This window comes from Physeter macrocephalus, chromosome 9 (genome assembly GCF_002837175.3).
Source record: "Physeter macrocephalus isolate SW-GA chromosome 9, ASM283717v5, whole genome shotgun sequence".
NCBI lineage: Eukaryota > Metazoa > Chordata > Mammalia > Artiodactyla > Physeteridae > Physeter > Physeter macrocephalus.
This window is the reverse complement of record NC_041222.1, coordinates 76,791,689-76,808,849: the sequence shown is the minus strand read 5'-3', so window position 1 is coordinate 76,808,849 and position 17,161 is coordinate 76,791,689. Positions and strand designations below refer to the sequence as shown.

The 17,161-nt window shown below is 41.3% G+C and overlaps 1 protein-coding gene across 1 annotated transcript in view; it reads right to left on the bottom strand.

The window, feature by feature from the left end:
* Positions 1-17,161, bottom strand: part of NTRK2 (neurotrophic receptor tyrosine kinase 2) — a 363,441-nt gene that overhangs the window by 79,144 nt on the left and 267,136 nt on the right. Inside the window, exon 14 of the mRNA XM_028494096.2 lies at positions 5,893-6,023. Within this exon, the coding sequence (XP_028349897.1) occupies positions 5,893-6,023 (131 nt within the window). The remainder of the gene's footprint in view (positions 1-5,892; positions 6,024-17,161) is intronic.

The following is a 17,161-nucleotide window of genomic DNA, read 5'->3' as shown; positions in this document are numbered from 1 at the left end:
GGAAGGGGGAAGGGAGGAAGGAAGGAAAGAAGGAAGGGAGGAAGGGAGGCAGATAGGGAGGGAGGGAGGGGGGAAGGAAGGAGGGAAGGAAGGAGAGGAGAAAGAAAATAGCCATCTGTCTTGAAAATAAACTTGCCTGGGGAAAGCACTTGAACCGATGAACTCTGGATGCTCTTTCTCGTTTACACATCGTTTCCCTGCTCCAGAACTGAAGGATAAGCTGTCTTTTTCTAGCTCTTCTACTGCCCTTACACATATTCTGAGACAACCGGCTCTAGTTGCTTCTGGCCCATAAGTGGCCTCTCCTGTGTCACATGACCACCTTGGCTGCTTGGACCTCCGGCAGGTGCCTGGCAGGAACACTGAGTGGAGTAACTGGTTGCATGGCATTTCCTTCTTAAGGAATCTGAAGGTGAGTAACAGAGACCGTGGGAGCAGAAGCGGGCAGGAGACAGCAGCCCACTGCTAGGGAACCGTGGAGGGGAGAGACAGCTGCGCCACACCAGCAGGGAAGCCTGGAGGAGAGCCCTAGTGCCTCCTGCCAGGATAACAAAGGGACCGTCCTAAGGGCCAGCTCAGATCCTGGTAAGCTTCTGGATCCCAGCTGTCTCATTCACAGTGAGGCCCAGTGGTCCTGCAGGTCCTATCTGAGTCATTCATCTTTCAGTTTTTCCTGTCAGATCTCTTTCCCCTGTCTTTTTGTTTAGCATCTCTAATATTCTTTCAGAGAACCAATGCCTCCTTATATTTGGTCCATGTGTGTGGTTAGAGCTGACCTCATCTTCCATTTGCAAGGATATGCATGTGACCCAGGCCTAGATAATCAGAACATTCTATTCCCTTGGCTGGAGGGCCTGGTGAAACAACTCAAGACAAGCCAATACAAGTTGGCCCTTCGACTTTTGCATAATTGTTGGGAAAGAAGAGCTCTCTTGGGTTGCGAGGATGGCGGCATCTAAGCCCAGAGACACTGCTGATGACTCTTTAGCATAGTGTGGGGAGAACCTGCCAGAGAATGCAGTCAGCAGAGAAGAAAGCAGAGCCAGGAGATGGAGAGAGAGAGAGAGAGAGAGAGAATTGCTGATGCCCTGGATCTTTCAGTGTCTGAAGCTAGAGCACCAGCAGCAAGGTCTTCCAGTAGCTTGGGCAAATACATTCCCTTTTCTACTTAAACCAGCTTGAGTTGGGTTTTCGATGAATATTATACTGCTCTTATTATCAAAGCTGATTAAGGTATTTTGCTTGTATCCTCCTGAGGCCAAAGCACTCATCCGGAATCATTTTCCTTACTTCCACCTATTCCCTTGAATTACATTTCTACCCAGGAAAACATGAAAATCTCTCTCGTCATTACACACAAATAAGCACAACTACACACTCTTTTGTATTACTTGATAAGTGGTATTATGTTGAATTTCCTCAGTTTGGTTTATTAGGGCATGTGTAGAATTCAGTACGTGAAAACGTGGTGCACAGTGGGCATGGGGCTGGTGAGGAGGTCGGAGTTTTAGTCCTAGGTCTGACATTAAGTGATTTCGTTCAAGCCATGTAATTTTGGATAAGTCATTTATCTTCTCTGGACCTCGTTGGCAAAATGTATGAGTTAACCTAAAGAATTTCAATAATAGCTCTATATATCTGCACAGTGATTCAATCATTTCTAAAATTATTTCTCATTAGATTATATCATATATATATATATATCTCATGAAATTATTTCTTACCTAGAAATGCCAACTGCCAATTATTTACTTTTTCAAAAGTTTATTATTTCAATAGCCCATCCATCCATCCATCCATCCATCCATCCATCCATCCATCCATCCATTCAACAAGCATTTATTGCCTGTTACTACATGTTAGGCAATGTGCTAAAAGGCATGGTTCCTACCCTCAAGAATATGCCACTCTAATGGAGAAGATAAACACTCATGTCATTGATTAAACATACCCACGAATACATGTATAATTAACAACCTTGACATATGCTGTAAAGGACAAGTACAGATGCCTTAATACGTGGAACTGGGAGTTCTGACCTAGACGGGGGAGCAGCAAGGGGAAGTCTCCTTGAAGGAGCAACTCTAGCTGAGAGCTGATGGGTGAGTGGGAGCTGTGTAGCCCCGAGGCTGCGCTGGGGCCCTCCAGGCACGGGCATGGCCACAGCGTGTTGGATGCTACTTTGGGCTGGCTCACGGTAACGTGCCACTGGGTGTATCAGTCAACTCTGCCAAAACGCTTGCATCATTTCCTCTGTTGTTGACAAGCAAATATTCAGAAACATGAAAAACAAAAAGCCTTCATTAGATGCTAAAGAAAGTGCCTGCTGAACTCAGATGTCACCATTTCGCATCTCGCCAAGTCTTCCTGTGCAGAATCTCTGACTCGCTTTAACTTACACCTTGAGGAAGCCACTCAACTTCTCTGGGTCTTGGATTTGCCATTTATAAAACATGGGACTTGGATTATAGATTATAGATATGATTCCTAAGGCCTCTCTTGTGTTCCGCATTTTCTGTTTCTAGAAGTACACCTGAGTTAGTGGAGAGGGGGAAGAGAGGCCATGAATTCTACAAAGCCCACTTGTGGCTGTATTTAAAAAATGAAAATTAGCGCACATCCACAGCACAAGGAAAGTGTTGTAGGAATTGTAGCTAGTGAAATGCAGGTTGGATGGAGCCAAAGTTAGTTAACGCATCCACAGCTGATGCAGGGAAACGGTGATGCAGTGTTTCCTTGGCAACTGAGTTACTTAAAGGTAAAGGAACTCATTTTGATCCAAGACCAGTTTCTCTGCTTCTCATATCCTCTCTGTGGGTTCTTCAGTTGTCATTCAGTGGAAAGGGACAAATCCATTTCACTACAAAACAAAGGTCATCCAAAACATCAAGAAAAGGGCAATCCGGCTGGATCCAAACAAGCAGATACTCTAATGGGAGAGGCCTGCTCAGCCTCCCATGCGCCCTTGAGGGGCTTGCACATGCCTTAGGATCGCTCCCACTTTAAACTGGCTTCTGTGGATCCCTCAAACCTTAAGTCATTTGGGGCAAGCAATGCCAGAATTTACAGGAACCTGACATCTGTCAGTCTGAATGCAAAACCTTGGATTTCGAACCAGTCAGTTCCTTCTAGAGAAGGAAAAAGGACAATAGCTGCTATTTCTTAGCATGTATAATCAATGCTGCAGGGGTTGCTAGGCAACAGGCAGGAAGACCGTCAAACATCCCTGGGTGCCTCCAATGGAGGAGAAGCAGCCCTGGCAGCCATTCCTCAGAGGTGAAGGGCTATGCAGACCCTGGAGGCCACATTCAGTTTGTCTCATTCCTTTAAAAACATCCCTTTATTGTGGTCAGGACGGAACCATAGACATTTTCCTCCCAGGCTTATAGATATTCTTTGAATACACTTTCAACTGGCCCACACGCCTAAAAATGAGAAGATCAGGCTGGTGAGAGGCAGCTCTATGAAAGGTTCATGTGTTTTTCTGACCCAGTTCATCCCGGAGCCCATGAAAAATCGGACTTGTTTCTTCCGTGGCCGTAGCCTCTGGATCCCAGAAAGTTAAAATGGGCCTCCTCTCTGAAGCTTGAAATCATTCTGGCCAATGTAAGCAAAGCCTCTGATTTCAACAAAACTTCACATTCAAGGTCATCGAGATAAGATTTCTTAGCTGTGTGACCTTGAAGTTGAAATGAATTTTTAAGCTGTAGATATTTTGTTCTCTCTACTTGAGATAAAGGGACAAATCTGCTTGGTTTTGTTTTTGTTTTGTTTTTCAGCAGTGATGATTAAAGAGCAAACGCTCATCACGGGTCATTAATTTATAAACATTTATTTGGCAAAGCCAGGAGGTTTATGGGGACTAGGGCCTGGGTCGGAGTCAGGGGTGGGATTAGGCCTATGACTGGGATTTAAACCAGAAAGAAGCCTCACCAGCAGTAGTGATGGGAAGCATGCTGTGGACAAAACAACTGGCTACACATTGCTGATGCTGGCTGATCCTTCATCATTACGAGTCCAAGCCCTGAAATCCTGTTTTAGCACTAGTTCGGAAGGAAATGTAACGTGTGAGCTGAGGGCGCCGTGGAGTTAGTCTCCTTAAGGACGCTGCAAGAAGTACAGCGGGGCAGGAGCAAGATATTAGGAGTGTTACGGAAATGAAAGGCAATACCCACTGAGAAATTCTGTGAGTCTATCTTTTTATCAGGCTGAGGTCTTTCAGCTATTCCTACACTGTCCTCTAGGTTTCCCTAATCTCCCAGGATTTTTTCACACTCAGAGATTTCACCTTGTGACCCCATGAAGTGAATTTCTGAAGGCCTGACTTAGCTCCCTGGATGGCCTCCAAATATCAGTGGGAAACATGGCCCCAGGGCCTTCAGTCTCCCTGCCTATGACACATGCTAGACTTGGCTTATATGTTCCCTAAGTGTCTTCCAGCTCGAACCTTCCATCAGGCTATCAATCTACAGAAACAGAGGCACCTTTCGGTCCCCTTTTTCCGAAGGGGGAAAAAATGATAGCAGCAGAAGAAAGCAAAGACTGCAGATATAACACTGCCAAATGTTCTGAACATTTTGTGCTTTAAAAAATAACAAGCTTTTTGAGTAAATGAAAGAAAAGAGGAAGCAATTGCAGCAGCAGGAATTAAACATCCTCAGCAACCCCTCAGGATTCTCACTTTACACCACTCACCCCACTTAACCTCACATCTCTCTAGCATCTCCCTTCCCCTCTTCTCTCCTCTGTCTCACTCCCCTCCTCCATTTACCTATCTTAGAGATGATGTTTATTTGATAGATATTACATTGCTCATCCCTAGAAAGGTCTGTCCTTTATTCACCCCAGAGTGTAGCTTTTTAGGAGCCTTTGCTGAGAGTCTAAGAGTATCCGTGCCACTTGGCTTGGTTACTTTTGATGACAAGGAAAGCAAATACAGTGTTTCATCCGGATGAACTTTAACAGAAACCGTGTTTAGTCTGCAGGTTGGGGAAGTTCAAGAATCATTTTATTTCTCTCCTCTGTTACCCATTACACATATATTATTTTAAGGCTACGTACAACAGTAATGGAATACATGTCTCATTTTTAAAAAGTTGTCCTGGTTATAATGAGTAAATAAATGTCATTTGTACAAATATTCTGTGTTTGGCCAAACAAACAAACAAATAAAAACCCAAACTCAATCATGTTAGGCCAAGAAGTTACATTTTATTACATTAGCCACGTCTGTATTCATTCGGCATTTAATTCATTTTATAAACATATGCCTCTTTTAAGTGTTTTACATATATTATACCTTGGTGAGTTGGTTTTTTTGTAATGTTGACAATGCATGTGTAAAAGGTGTGCTGAAGTCTTTTGTGCTATTTATGTTGATTCTTGTGATTTAGAGAGCTCAGTGGAAATTTTAGCCCTTTCACAGGGACAAAGTAAGTATAACAGAAGTTCTCAGCAGAACTGAGGCTGAGAGGGGAAGTGAAGGCCACAGTGTCCCTTCCAGAACCTTCGAACAGGAGACAAACTCCCGCTGAGCTTGGACAAGCACCGAGCAACCTGAGGAGACAGCGGAGTCTCCAAGACTCGGCCGGTTGGATTCTCTTTGACCTCACTGACCTCTATCCAGAATTTAGTCACCATGGACTGGGAAGAGTAGCTCAGAGCTGTTCACAGCCTGTAGACTGGAAGGTTGTCCCTGAGCAGAACCTCTGACAGTTGGATGTGCCCCAAATATCCTTCCCACTGCCCATACCTTTAAAGGAATTTGAACACATCCACCATAGCAGATGTAATTTGCTCCTGAATTGGCCACTACAATAACATGAAATAAAGCAACACCTCCACACCTGCGTGTGACCACGGATAATGAGACGTTCTGGAGTGTTCGCTTACCTTCACTGCCACCAAGATCTTGTCCTGCTCAGGACAGAGGTTATAGCATTCAGCTAGGAAAACTTTTCCAAAGGCTCCTTCGCCTAGCTCCCTTTTCAGAACAATGTTATGTCGCTTGATGTGCTGAACAACTGTAAAACAAAGACAGAATGGACATTGGAACAGAGGCATGTGGAGCTTCAGGCAGAGGATGGGGAGTCAGTGGCTGCATCCTGAGCTTGCAGGCCCCCGCACAAGGATAACCAGACGGGAAGCTCAGTGTCCATCCGCAAGGTCCACCCCAAAGGGTTGGAAGGTGGCGGCATTGGCTTGGTCTCCGGAGTGGAATTATTGTTTCTGATAGAACTAAAGGAACCACCGAGCCATTGGCTGCAGAATGTCATTAATGAGCTTTACAGACTAGGAAAGGGGAGAAATGAGAGGGAATGGATATTAATGGCAGGCCTCTCACAAGCCAGATGTTTTGCATGTATTTGTCAGTTATCTGTCTAGTGGGAAAGGCAGAGAGCTAGCCAGGAAGCCTTAAGTCTTTGTTAAGCCCCCTCAGACTCCTGAGGGAGAGAGGCTCAGAGGAAACAAAGGGAAAATGCAAGAACTGTGCATTGCTGATTAAGGCTGTGTCCTCACCTCACTTTTCGCCTCCTGCTGAGGTAGGCTCCATGGTTGAGCCGTAGTGACTCCTTTTGTTTAGAACAGAACTGTCTAGAAAAGGCTGACTTCCTTAGCTCCTTTCTAAGATTGTGTCCTAGTCTTGACTCTCCAAAGCTAAGAGGAGACAAGAATAGAAGCATCTGGGGAAGGGAGAATATTCCTCCCTCTCGTCCAGAGCAGAGCTGGCCCATGTCACTCATCCATGCGCCTTACTGGGGAAAGAGGCAGGAGGTGGTCCAGGGTCCTTTAGAACCCAGTTGTGCAAGGTAGGAGGGGAGTGAGTGATTCTCAGGACAGAGCCAGTGGAGAAGCCCAAAAAGAGACTGTGCAGAAGACAGAGCTGCAGTGTGAGCTTGGGCCTCTTCACCCAGCACATCAAGTGTTGGATCCCTTAGACCAGGGTTTCCACCAGGTCAATGGCACCATGCTTTTCTGGACAACTCACCCCTGAATGGCAGAGTTTAAAAGGACTGTGACTCCCTCTAGAGTTTGGAATGTGCAGCCGACAATATTCTCTCATTTGACTCTCACCGCACTGGGAAGCATTCCTTCCTACATTTTATACTTGGAGAAACTAAGTCTGTGAGAAATTCAGTGATGCATAGCATGGGAATGGAGGCGTTAGCATTTGAACTTAGGTCTGTCTGAATCCAGAGTCCGTGATTTTTCTTTGACACCACAAAGTTCCTTTCCAATTGTAAATTGTGTTAAGCATAACACAAGAAATAGAAATATATAATAGGCTAAAAAGTAAAAATAGTCTTCCAGCTTCCTCTCTGCTTAGTTCACTCTTCAAAGGCCAGTTCAAACTCTCAAAAGTTCAAAAGTTCAAAAGGAAATACAAGGCATATCTCGGTAGTTTTAATGATAATAAAGTGCATACCCATGAACCCACCATTCCATTGTAAGAAACAGAATACAACTAGCACTTTTAAAGCACCACTGTGTTCTTTCTTGATTGTACCCACTTCCTACTCACCTCCCAGGGGTAACCACTATCCTGTATCTTGTGTTAATCGTTTGCCTTATTGGTTTGCTACCTATGACGTATCCCAAACCAGAGATTGTTGGGCTTTGCCTGTTTTCAACTTATATAAATGGAATCTTTCTACAAGCATCCTTCCATGTCTTACATCTGTCACTCAACAATGTCCTTGAGATTGAATTACATTGTGTGTGTAGTAGTAATTCTTTTGCTTTTACTACTTTATAATATTCTGTGGAAGGACTGTAACACCATTTATTTATCCATTCTATGTTGAATGATATACAGTTTCTTTTTAAATACAGCTTGATATAAAATGCAACTGGTGATTAAGGTTCTGTTTTAATAGGATTTTTCCCCTTATAATTCATGTGGTTTGGAGCTACGGCTGCTTCCATGGGCCTCTGGGAACTCAGGGTGATAAAAATCAAAAGGTCTTTTATGAGCAACATTATTAATGAATCTAAGAATGTATATTAATTTCTCATGCTCCAGTAGCAATGATTGAATTTAAGAGGGGGGAAATGTGGTCATTAGGAAGAGTGTCCATATGAAGAGATGAATGTAATTCTTGCAGAGAATTAGCTGCCCTATTTAAATCTAATATTTAACTCCATGGTTGTCACATGTTCATTGGGAATTAAATTGCCACTTGATTTACTTGACACTCCAACCAGATCAAGGCAAGTATTTAACTCTTTTTTTTTTTTGCATTTGATTTATACTTTCCTCCCTCCCTCCCTCCCTCCCTCCCTCCTTTCTTTCCTTCCTCCCTCTCTTCCTCTCTCTCTCTCTCTCCCTCTCTCCCTTCCTCCCTCCCTCCCTTTCTTTCTCTCTCTCTTTCTTTCTTTCTTTTCTTTGTTTCTTTCTCCCTTTCCTTTCCTTCCTTCCTCGCTCCCTCCCTCTCTCTCTCTCTCTCTTTCTCTCTTTCTTTCATTCCAAGCAGTAAAAAAAAGTTGGTAGCAAATAAGTTCATAAAGCTATGGATAAAGCCACAACTTGATCATCTTCAAAGCTAAAATTGATTAGACCAGTTTTCCCATGTTGACCTTGAAGGCAGTAAATGCATCTTTTCTTTAAGAAATGGGCTATTTTGCATTAATTTGTTTTGCTATGTTTGAGATATAATAGCTTACAAGAATGCTGGCCTTTTGCCAATGTACTCCCTCTAAATAGAATGAATTTCTCTTTTCTAATACTGGAAGCCACCAAAGGGCACAGGTAACAATTTTGTGTGTGTATTTGCATTCCTGCCAGGGTCTCACAGCTGGTGCTATCCAATCATTTGTTGAAAAATGTGCCGAATGATAATAAAAACAACAGACAAATACTGTTTAGTTAAGTTATTTCAGTATGTAGGCAATAAAGCAGCCCAATTCTCCAAGATATCAGGAGTAGGGAGAACAACTAGTCTGAAGCTATTACATCCTTGAGCTAAGAATTTCTTCCCATTCTCTTCCAGGAGAGCATCGGGACTTATCCCAACCTGCCTCAATCAAGTGAAGTCCCCTGTACCCTCTCAGGGCCTCCCTCTTTATCCAGCCTCAAACCCCCAAATTGCCCATAAGTGCCCAAGGCTGAGCCAATGCTAACGTCTTCACCTTCCTCATAACCCCTTCCATCGGTCCCCCTGGGCTCGCTCCCCTGTCATCCACAAGCTCCCTGTATCCTCAATCTATCCTTAAACTTCCCTTTACCTCCTCAACTCAAATAAAACCTTGGCTATGTCTGAGGAAACTCATGCCTTCCCCCTGCAGCCCTCTCAAATGAAAGCCATCCCCACTCCTCACCCTCAGGTACTTCAAGGCCTGTGTGCCTGATGTCTGACCGTTACCCACCCCACTCCTGCTAGAGCCCCAGCCAGCTGAAAGCATCTATCTTAGGGAACCATCAGCCTGACCATGTCTGCCCCCTCACTCTGACATCTTGGCTACTCCTCTCACCCACTGAGCTCCTGGCTCAAGCTTTTCCTCTCCATCCTCCAGATGCCATCATTCTCAGGGCCCGAGGCACAGAGGGCTGAAGTAGCTTGCCCAAGCTGTACAAACACTTGGCTGCCATTTGTCTTGTGTCTGTCTTTCAATAGTGTGGCTGAGAGGCAAGGTATTGGGAAGTTTGGTTTGGCTGTTTGCATGGCATTTAGCTGACTTTTTCTGGAAGCAAGGCTTCCTTTTTTAAAATTTTATTTTATTATTATTTTGGGGGGGTGGGTAGGGCTCACCATGTGGCCTGCAGGATCTTAGTTCCTTGACCAGGGATCAAACCTGTGCCACCCTGCAGTGGAAGCGTGGCGTCCTAACCACTGGACCACTAGGGAAGTTCCAAGACTTTCTTAATGAAGGAAGCAATGCACTGGTTCCTATTCTAGACAGTCTCACTGTGGACAAGCACCTTGAATAACACTGTCTTAAAGGGTCCTAGGAACCCTGGGTTCATTTTATACAAAATATCCTCAGTGAAGTGAGTCTAAAGATTCCATGATAAAGAAGCTATCACGTAAGCAAGTTAAAATTTTTACACGCTTCATTTCTCTGAGGTCAGTCAATTGTCTGCTTTTAACTTTGGAGACCCCAGTAAAAAAACCTCAAATCCAACATGAATACCTAATAAAAAAATAAATGAAAGCCCAGACTCTACCATAAATGGCTCCTTAGTTTTGGAGGAAAACTCAAAACAATAATTGATTTTTTTAAAAAAAGTTTTATAAAAAATGTGTCTCTTTGAAATTCACCTTGCCAAAAAAAAAAAAAAGGAGTATCTTGAAGAGGTGTAGGTGGTGTAGGAGCTATACCAACAAACTCATGTGGTCTGCAGACTGATCTATGAACGTTCATATAGTCAAAACAAAGGGTGTGATTAGATTATTGTGCAAATAAATCTACTCTGTGGAATTGGGGAAAAATTGATGACCAGCAATAATAATCGTGATGAGGGGCTAAAAACTGTCTGGATGTCTTTATCACTAATGGAATTTTCCAGAGTGGAAATTTGGTGCCCTTGGTCATTTGCTTCCTAAATACCAGAACTGAGTAGATTTCTGGTTTTGTATTAGTATCACATTACAGCCACTGAAAAATGCATTTTGTCACAAAGTAGCTTCAGTAGTTTATGGAGATGCTTGCAGTTTCAGATGGTTTAAATCAAATTCCTGGTATCAGTATCTCCCAGAAGTAAATATTCTATATTTACACACAGGCTATAGTATCAGCCCATCTCTATATTCATTATTACTAAATCTAAAACTAACAAAACAAATAAATAAATACAACTCTACCCACTTAAGGTTGAAATCGGAAATATATCCTCCCATTTCCTCAGTAATGGGGTTTCATAGAGATCCTTGGCCTCCTGGATGCCTCCTGCTCAGCACCTGGACATTTGAGACATTTATTGAGTCTCTAATATATGTCAAGTACTAAGTGACCTGCAGTTAAAAGGAAAGATATTTTAAAGTTGTGAGTAGGATGGTAAAAAGTAATATACCCCAGAAGATAATGTTCTGTATTACGAGCAATCTTTCTGTTGCCCTACAGACCTAAATGTAGGGCCTGCCTCAATAGTTCCAATGCAAAGGACCAGAGGCTATGATGGGAACAGAAGCTAAAGATCATTGAGGCTGACTCCCTCATGTTTGACAATCAGCGAGTGAGTCTCAGAGAGGTGAAGTAACTTCCCCAGGACGACACAGCTAGAAGGAGACCAAGCTAGAACTCAGATTCCCTGACTCTCAGAAGAATGACCTTGCACTCTGTAACACAAATCCCTATTTGAGAGTGCAAGCAGTGAGCATTCCCTGACAGTAAAGTGATAACAGGTATTTCATTTAGTTAATTATCTCTTCAACTAGAAATACTTGAAACATTGACGTTTATCATCTGAAATGGATCAAGTATCTCATAATGAAGAATTTCATTAGAAAATAGCCAATAAACATAAAATATGAGTGCAAAAAGCAGGATGTCAAAACTATGAAAAATGCTTGAGCTTGATTTTAAATGCAATTAACAAAAATTATTTACTAAATATCTTAATGTCTATTTCATAGGGAGCATATTGAAACAGGTTAAATCATCCACCTTGTAAAAATAAATTTGTATGAAAGACGGGAACTATGTCTTTTTATATCATCTATATTTTTATTAAGATATAAATTGGGACTAAATTGAAAATAAATGCAATTAAGACCAGAGATGTAACCACACCAGGACAAGACAAAGCCAAATATTCATAAATAATATTAATGATGAAATAAAACGTAATAATACTGAGCCATTCTTAAGCACTTTTCAGCAAAAAATCTCAATGTGCATTACCATCGATTAATTTTTATATCCCTCTGAATGAGGTCAATAGTCACATTTATTTTACATATGACACCTCATTTAATTGACTACCTTGTGAGCAAGCCACTTATCCTTTTCCAAGTGCAATTTCCAATGAAATGAGGAAATATGGAGGGAAGAGAGGAGCCCTAACATGTGCTGATTGCTATTATGGGCCTGAAAATGTGCTGAGACGTTTACAAGCAATATCAATCTTCATAGCTATCCAGTAGGGTATCCTTATTTCCATTTGCAGATTAAAGTAAAAAGAAGAGGATCATATGAGCTAAATAAGTCACCCAAGTTTGTACAATTGGTAACAGGCAAAGTTTAAATTATTTCCACTACAACACTCCACCTTTCCTTGGCCTTCTTACAACAGACAAAGTGTAAGAGAAAGTGAGCTTGACTCTGCCCACCTAGGGAGTCATGGGTCTACTTTTATCAACTTAGTTCAACAAACCTTTATTAAACACCTACTATAGCCTGGGCATTTTTCTGTGGCCTAGTAAAAAGGATGAACAAAATAATCCCTTTTCTCAAGGAACTCACAACATAAAAGGGCAGAAAAACACATGCTTATACCTATCATAACTTTTACTTGTACCTCTGCTTCATTCACAAAAGATTTCAGGTACTTTATGTGACCATGCAAGAGAAAGCAAAAACTTAAACAAGACCTGAAGTCAGAGAAAATGGAAAAGAAGGCTAAAACAAGATGTTAAATAGAAATGCAAACATGCAGATTCTAAGATTCCTCATGCTTATTAAAATTAAGTCATAAATTGATTTTGAGTTTCCTGGCAGAAGAAGGCAGGAGGAAATGAAATAATTTATAAAATTTTGACTACCCATAAGTAAGAACACAGATATGTCTTATGGTAAGTAAGATTCTTCACAGCATTTAGTTTTGAAAGGAATTTATGGAATGGATTTTACACAGGAGATCAATGTCCTTAACAATGTCTGTAAAGTAAATAGTGAGTTTCCTAAGAATATTTCTCATGGTGGAGCTCAATGAGAAATAAACGTATGACACAAAAGCCACCCTCAGTCAAATATGCACAGCGCTTATCATCGTAATGGCGTAAAAAGCAATGTCTATGGGCTTACTCAAGAATGCTTTGGGCACTCTCTCTTGCAAGAGCACTGGAATCATAACTAACTGCTGGACAATCATGGACAGGAAGACACTGGAACTCACCAAAAAAGATACCCCACATCCAAAGACAAAGAAGCCACAATGAGGCAGTAGGAGGGGCACAATCACAAAATCAAATCCCATAACTACTGGGTGGGTGACTCACAAAGTGGAGAACACTTATACCACAGAAGTCCACCCACTGGAGTGAAGGTTCTGAGCCCCACGTCAAGCTTCCCAAACTGGGGGTCCGGCAACGGGAGGAGGAATTCCTAGAGAATCAGACTTTGAGGTCTAGCGGGATTTGATTGCAGGACTTCGACAGGACTGGGGGAAACAGAGACTCCACACTTGGAGGGCACACACAAAGTAGTGTGTGCATCAGGACCCAGGGGAAAGAGCAGTGACCCCATAGGAGACTGAACCAGACCTACCTGCTAGGGTTGGAGGGTCTCCTGCAGAGGTGTGGGGTGGCAGCTGTGTCTCACCGTGAGGTGAGGACAAGGACACTGGCAGCAGAAGTTCTGGGAAGTACTGCTTGGCGTGAGCCCTCCCAGAGTCCACCGTTAGCCCCACCAAAGAGCACGGGTACACTCCAGTGTTGGGTTGCCTCAGGCCAAAAAACCAACAGGGAAGAAGCCCAGCCCCACACATCAGCAGACAAGCAGATTAAAGTTTTACTCAGCTCTGCCCAACAGAGCAACAACCAGCTCTACCCACCACCAGTCCTTCCCATCAGGAAACTTGCACAAGCCTCTTAGATAGGCTCATCCATCAGAGGTCAGACAGCAGAAGCAAGAAGAACTACAGTCCTGCAGCCTGTGGAACAAAAACCACATTCACAGAAAGATAGACAAGATGAAAGGCAGAGGGCTATGTACCAGATGAAGGAACAAGATAAAACCCCAGAAAAACAACTAAATGAAGGGGAGCAATAGCAGAATAACTGAGGCAGAAGAACGGATAAGTGACCTGGAAGACAGAAGAGTGGAATTCACTGCCACAGAACAGAATAGAGGAAAAAAGAATGAAAAGAAATGAAGACAGCCTAAGAGACCTCTGGGAAAACATTAAATGCAACAACATTTGCATTATAGAAGTCCCAGAAGGAGAAGAGAGAGAGAGAAAGGATGCAAGAAAATATTTGAAGAGATTATTGTCTAAAACTTCCCTAACATGGGAAAGGAAATAGCAAACCATGTCCAGGGAGCACAGAGAGTCCCAGGCAGGATAAACCCAAGGAGAAACATGCTGAGACACATAGTAATCAAATTGACAAAAATTAAAGACAAAGAAAAGTTATTGAAAGTAACAAGGGAAAAGCGACAAATAACATAGGCGGGAACTCCCATAAGGTTAATAGCTGATTTCTCAGCAGAAGCTCTACAAGCCAGAAGGGAGTAGCATGACATATTTAAACTGATGAAAGGGAAGAACGTACAACCAAGATTACTCTACCCGGCAAGGATCTCATTCAGATTTGATGGAGAAATCAAAAGCTTTACAGACAGGCAAAAGCTAAGAGAATTCAACACCACCAAACCAGCTCTACAACAAATGCTAAAGGAACTTCTCTAAGTGGGAAACACAAAAGAAGAAAAGGACTTACAAAACCAAACCCATAACAATTAAGAGAATGGTAATAGGAACATATATATTGATAATTACCTTAAATGTGAATGGATTAAATGCTCCAACAAAAAGACACAGGCTCACTGAATGGATACAAAAACAAGACCCATATATATGCTGTCTACAAGAGACCCACTTCAGATCTAGGGACACATAGAGACTGAAAGTGAGGGGATGGAGAAAGATATTCCATGCAAATGGAAATTTTAAAAAAGCTGGAGTAGCAATACTCATATCAGATAAACTAGAATTTAAAATAAAGAATGTTACAGGAGACAAGGAAGGACACTACCTAATGATCAAGGGATCAATCCAAGAAGAAGATATAAAAATTATAAATATATATTCACCAAAGATAGGAACAACTCAATACATAAGGCAACTGCTAACAGCTATAAAAGAGGAAATCGACAGTAACACAATAATAGTGGGGGACTTTAACACCTCACTTAAACCAATGGACAGATCATCCAAAATAATAGTGGATGACTTTAACACCTCACACCAAAGGAAAGATCATCCAAACAGAAAATTAATAAGGAAACACAAGCTTTAAATGACACAATAGACCAGATAGATTTAATTGATATTTATAGGACATTCCATCCAAAAACAGCAGATTACACTTTCTTCTCAAGTGCACATGGAACATTCTCTAGGATAGATCACATCTTGGATCACAAATCAAGACTCAGTAATTTAAGAAAATTGAAATCACATCAAGCATCTTTTCTGACCACAACGCTATGAGATTAGAAATAAATTACAGGGAAAAATCCGTAAAAAACACAAACACATGGAGGCTAAACAATACATTACTAAATAACCAAGAGATCACTGGAGAAATCAAAGAGGAAATCAAAAATTAGAGACAAATGACAGCAAAAACACAATGATCTAAAATGTATGGGATGCAGCAAAAGCAGTTCTATGCAGGAAGTTTATAGCAATACAAGCCTACCTCAAGAAACAAGAAACATCTCATAATAGTGGAGGACTTTAACACCTCACACCAAAGGAAAGATCATCCAAACAGAAAATTAATAAGGAAACACAAGCTTTAAATGACACAATAGACCAGATAGATTTAATTGATATTTATAGGACATTCCATCCAAAAACAGCAGATTACACTTTCTTCTCAAGTGCACATGGAACATTCTCTAGGATAGATCACATCTTGGATCACAAATCAAGACTCAGTAATTTAAGAAAATTGAAATCACATCAAGCATCTTTTCTGACCACAACGCTATGAGATTAGAAATAAATTACAGGGAAAAATCCGTAAAAAACACAAACACATGGAGGCTAAACAATACATTACTAAATAACCAAGAGATCACTGGAGAAATCAAAGAGGAAATCAAAAATTAGAGACAAATGACAGCAAAAACACAATGATCTAAAATGTATGGGATGCAGCAAAAGCAGTTCTATGCAGGAAGTTTATAGCAATACAAGCCTACCTCAAGAAACAAGAAACATCTCAAATAAACAATCTAAACTTACATCCAAAGGAACTAGAGAAAGAAGAACAAGCAAAACCCAAAGTTAGTAGAAGGAAAGAAATCATAAAGATCACAGCAGAAATAAATGAAAAAGAAACAAAGAAAACAATAGCAAAGATCAATAAAACTAAATGATGGTTCTTTGAGAAGATAAACAAAATTGATAAACCTTTAGCCAGACTCAACAAGAAAAAGCGGGAAAGGACTCAAGTCAATAAAATTAGAAATGAAAAAGTAGAAGTTACAAGAGATACCGCAGAAATACAAACCATCCTAAGAGACTACTACAAGCAACTCTATGCCAATAAAATGGACAACGTGGTAGAAATGGACAAATTCTTAGAAAGCTGTAACATTCCAAGACTGAACTGGGAGGAAATAGAAAATATGAACAGACCAATCACAAGTAATGAAATTGAAACTGATTAAAAATCCTCCAACAAACAAAAGTCCAGGACTAGATGGCTTCAAGGGGAATTCTATCAAACATTTAGAGAAGAGCCAACACCCATCCTTCTCAAACTCTTCCAAGAAATTGCAGAGGAAGGAACACTCCTAAACTCATCCTACGAGGCCACCATCACACTGATACCAACACCAGACAAAAATACTACAAAAAAAGTAAATTACAGACCAATATCACTGATGAATATAGATGCATAAATCCTCAACAAAATACTAGCAATCAGAAGCCAACAACACATTAAAAGGATCATACACCATGATCAAGTGGGATTTATCCCAGGGATGCAAGGATTCTTCAATATATGCAAATCAATCAATGTGATACATCATATTAACAAATTGAAGAATAAAAACCATATGAGCATCTCAATAGATGCAGAAAAAGCTTTTGACGAAATTCAACACCCATTTATGATAAAAACTCTCCAGAAAGTGGGCATAGAGGGAACCTACCTCAACATAATAAAGGCCATATACAAAAAAGCCACAGCAAACATCATTCTCAATGGTGAAAAACTGAAAGCACTTCCACTAACATCAGGAACAAAACAAGGATGTCCAC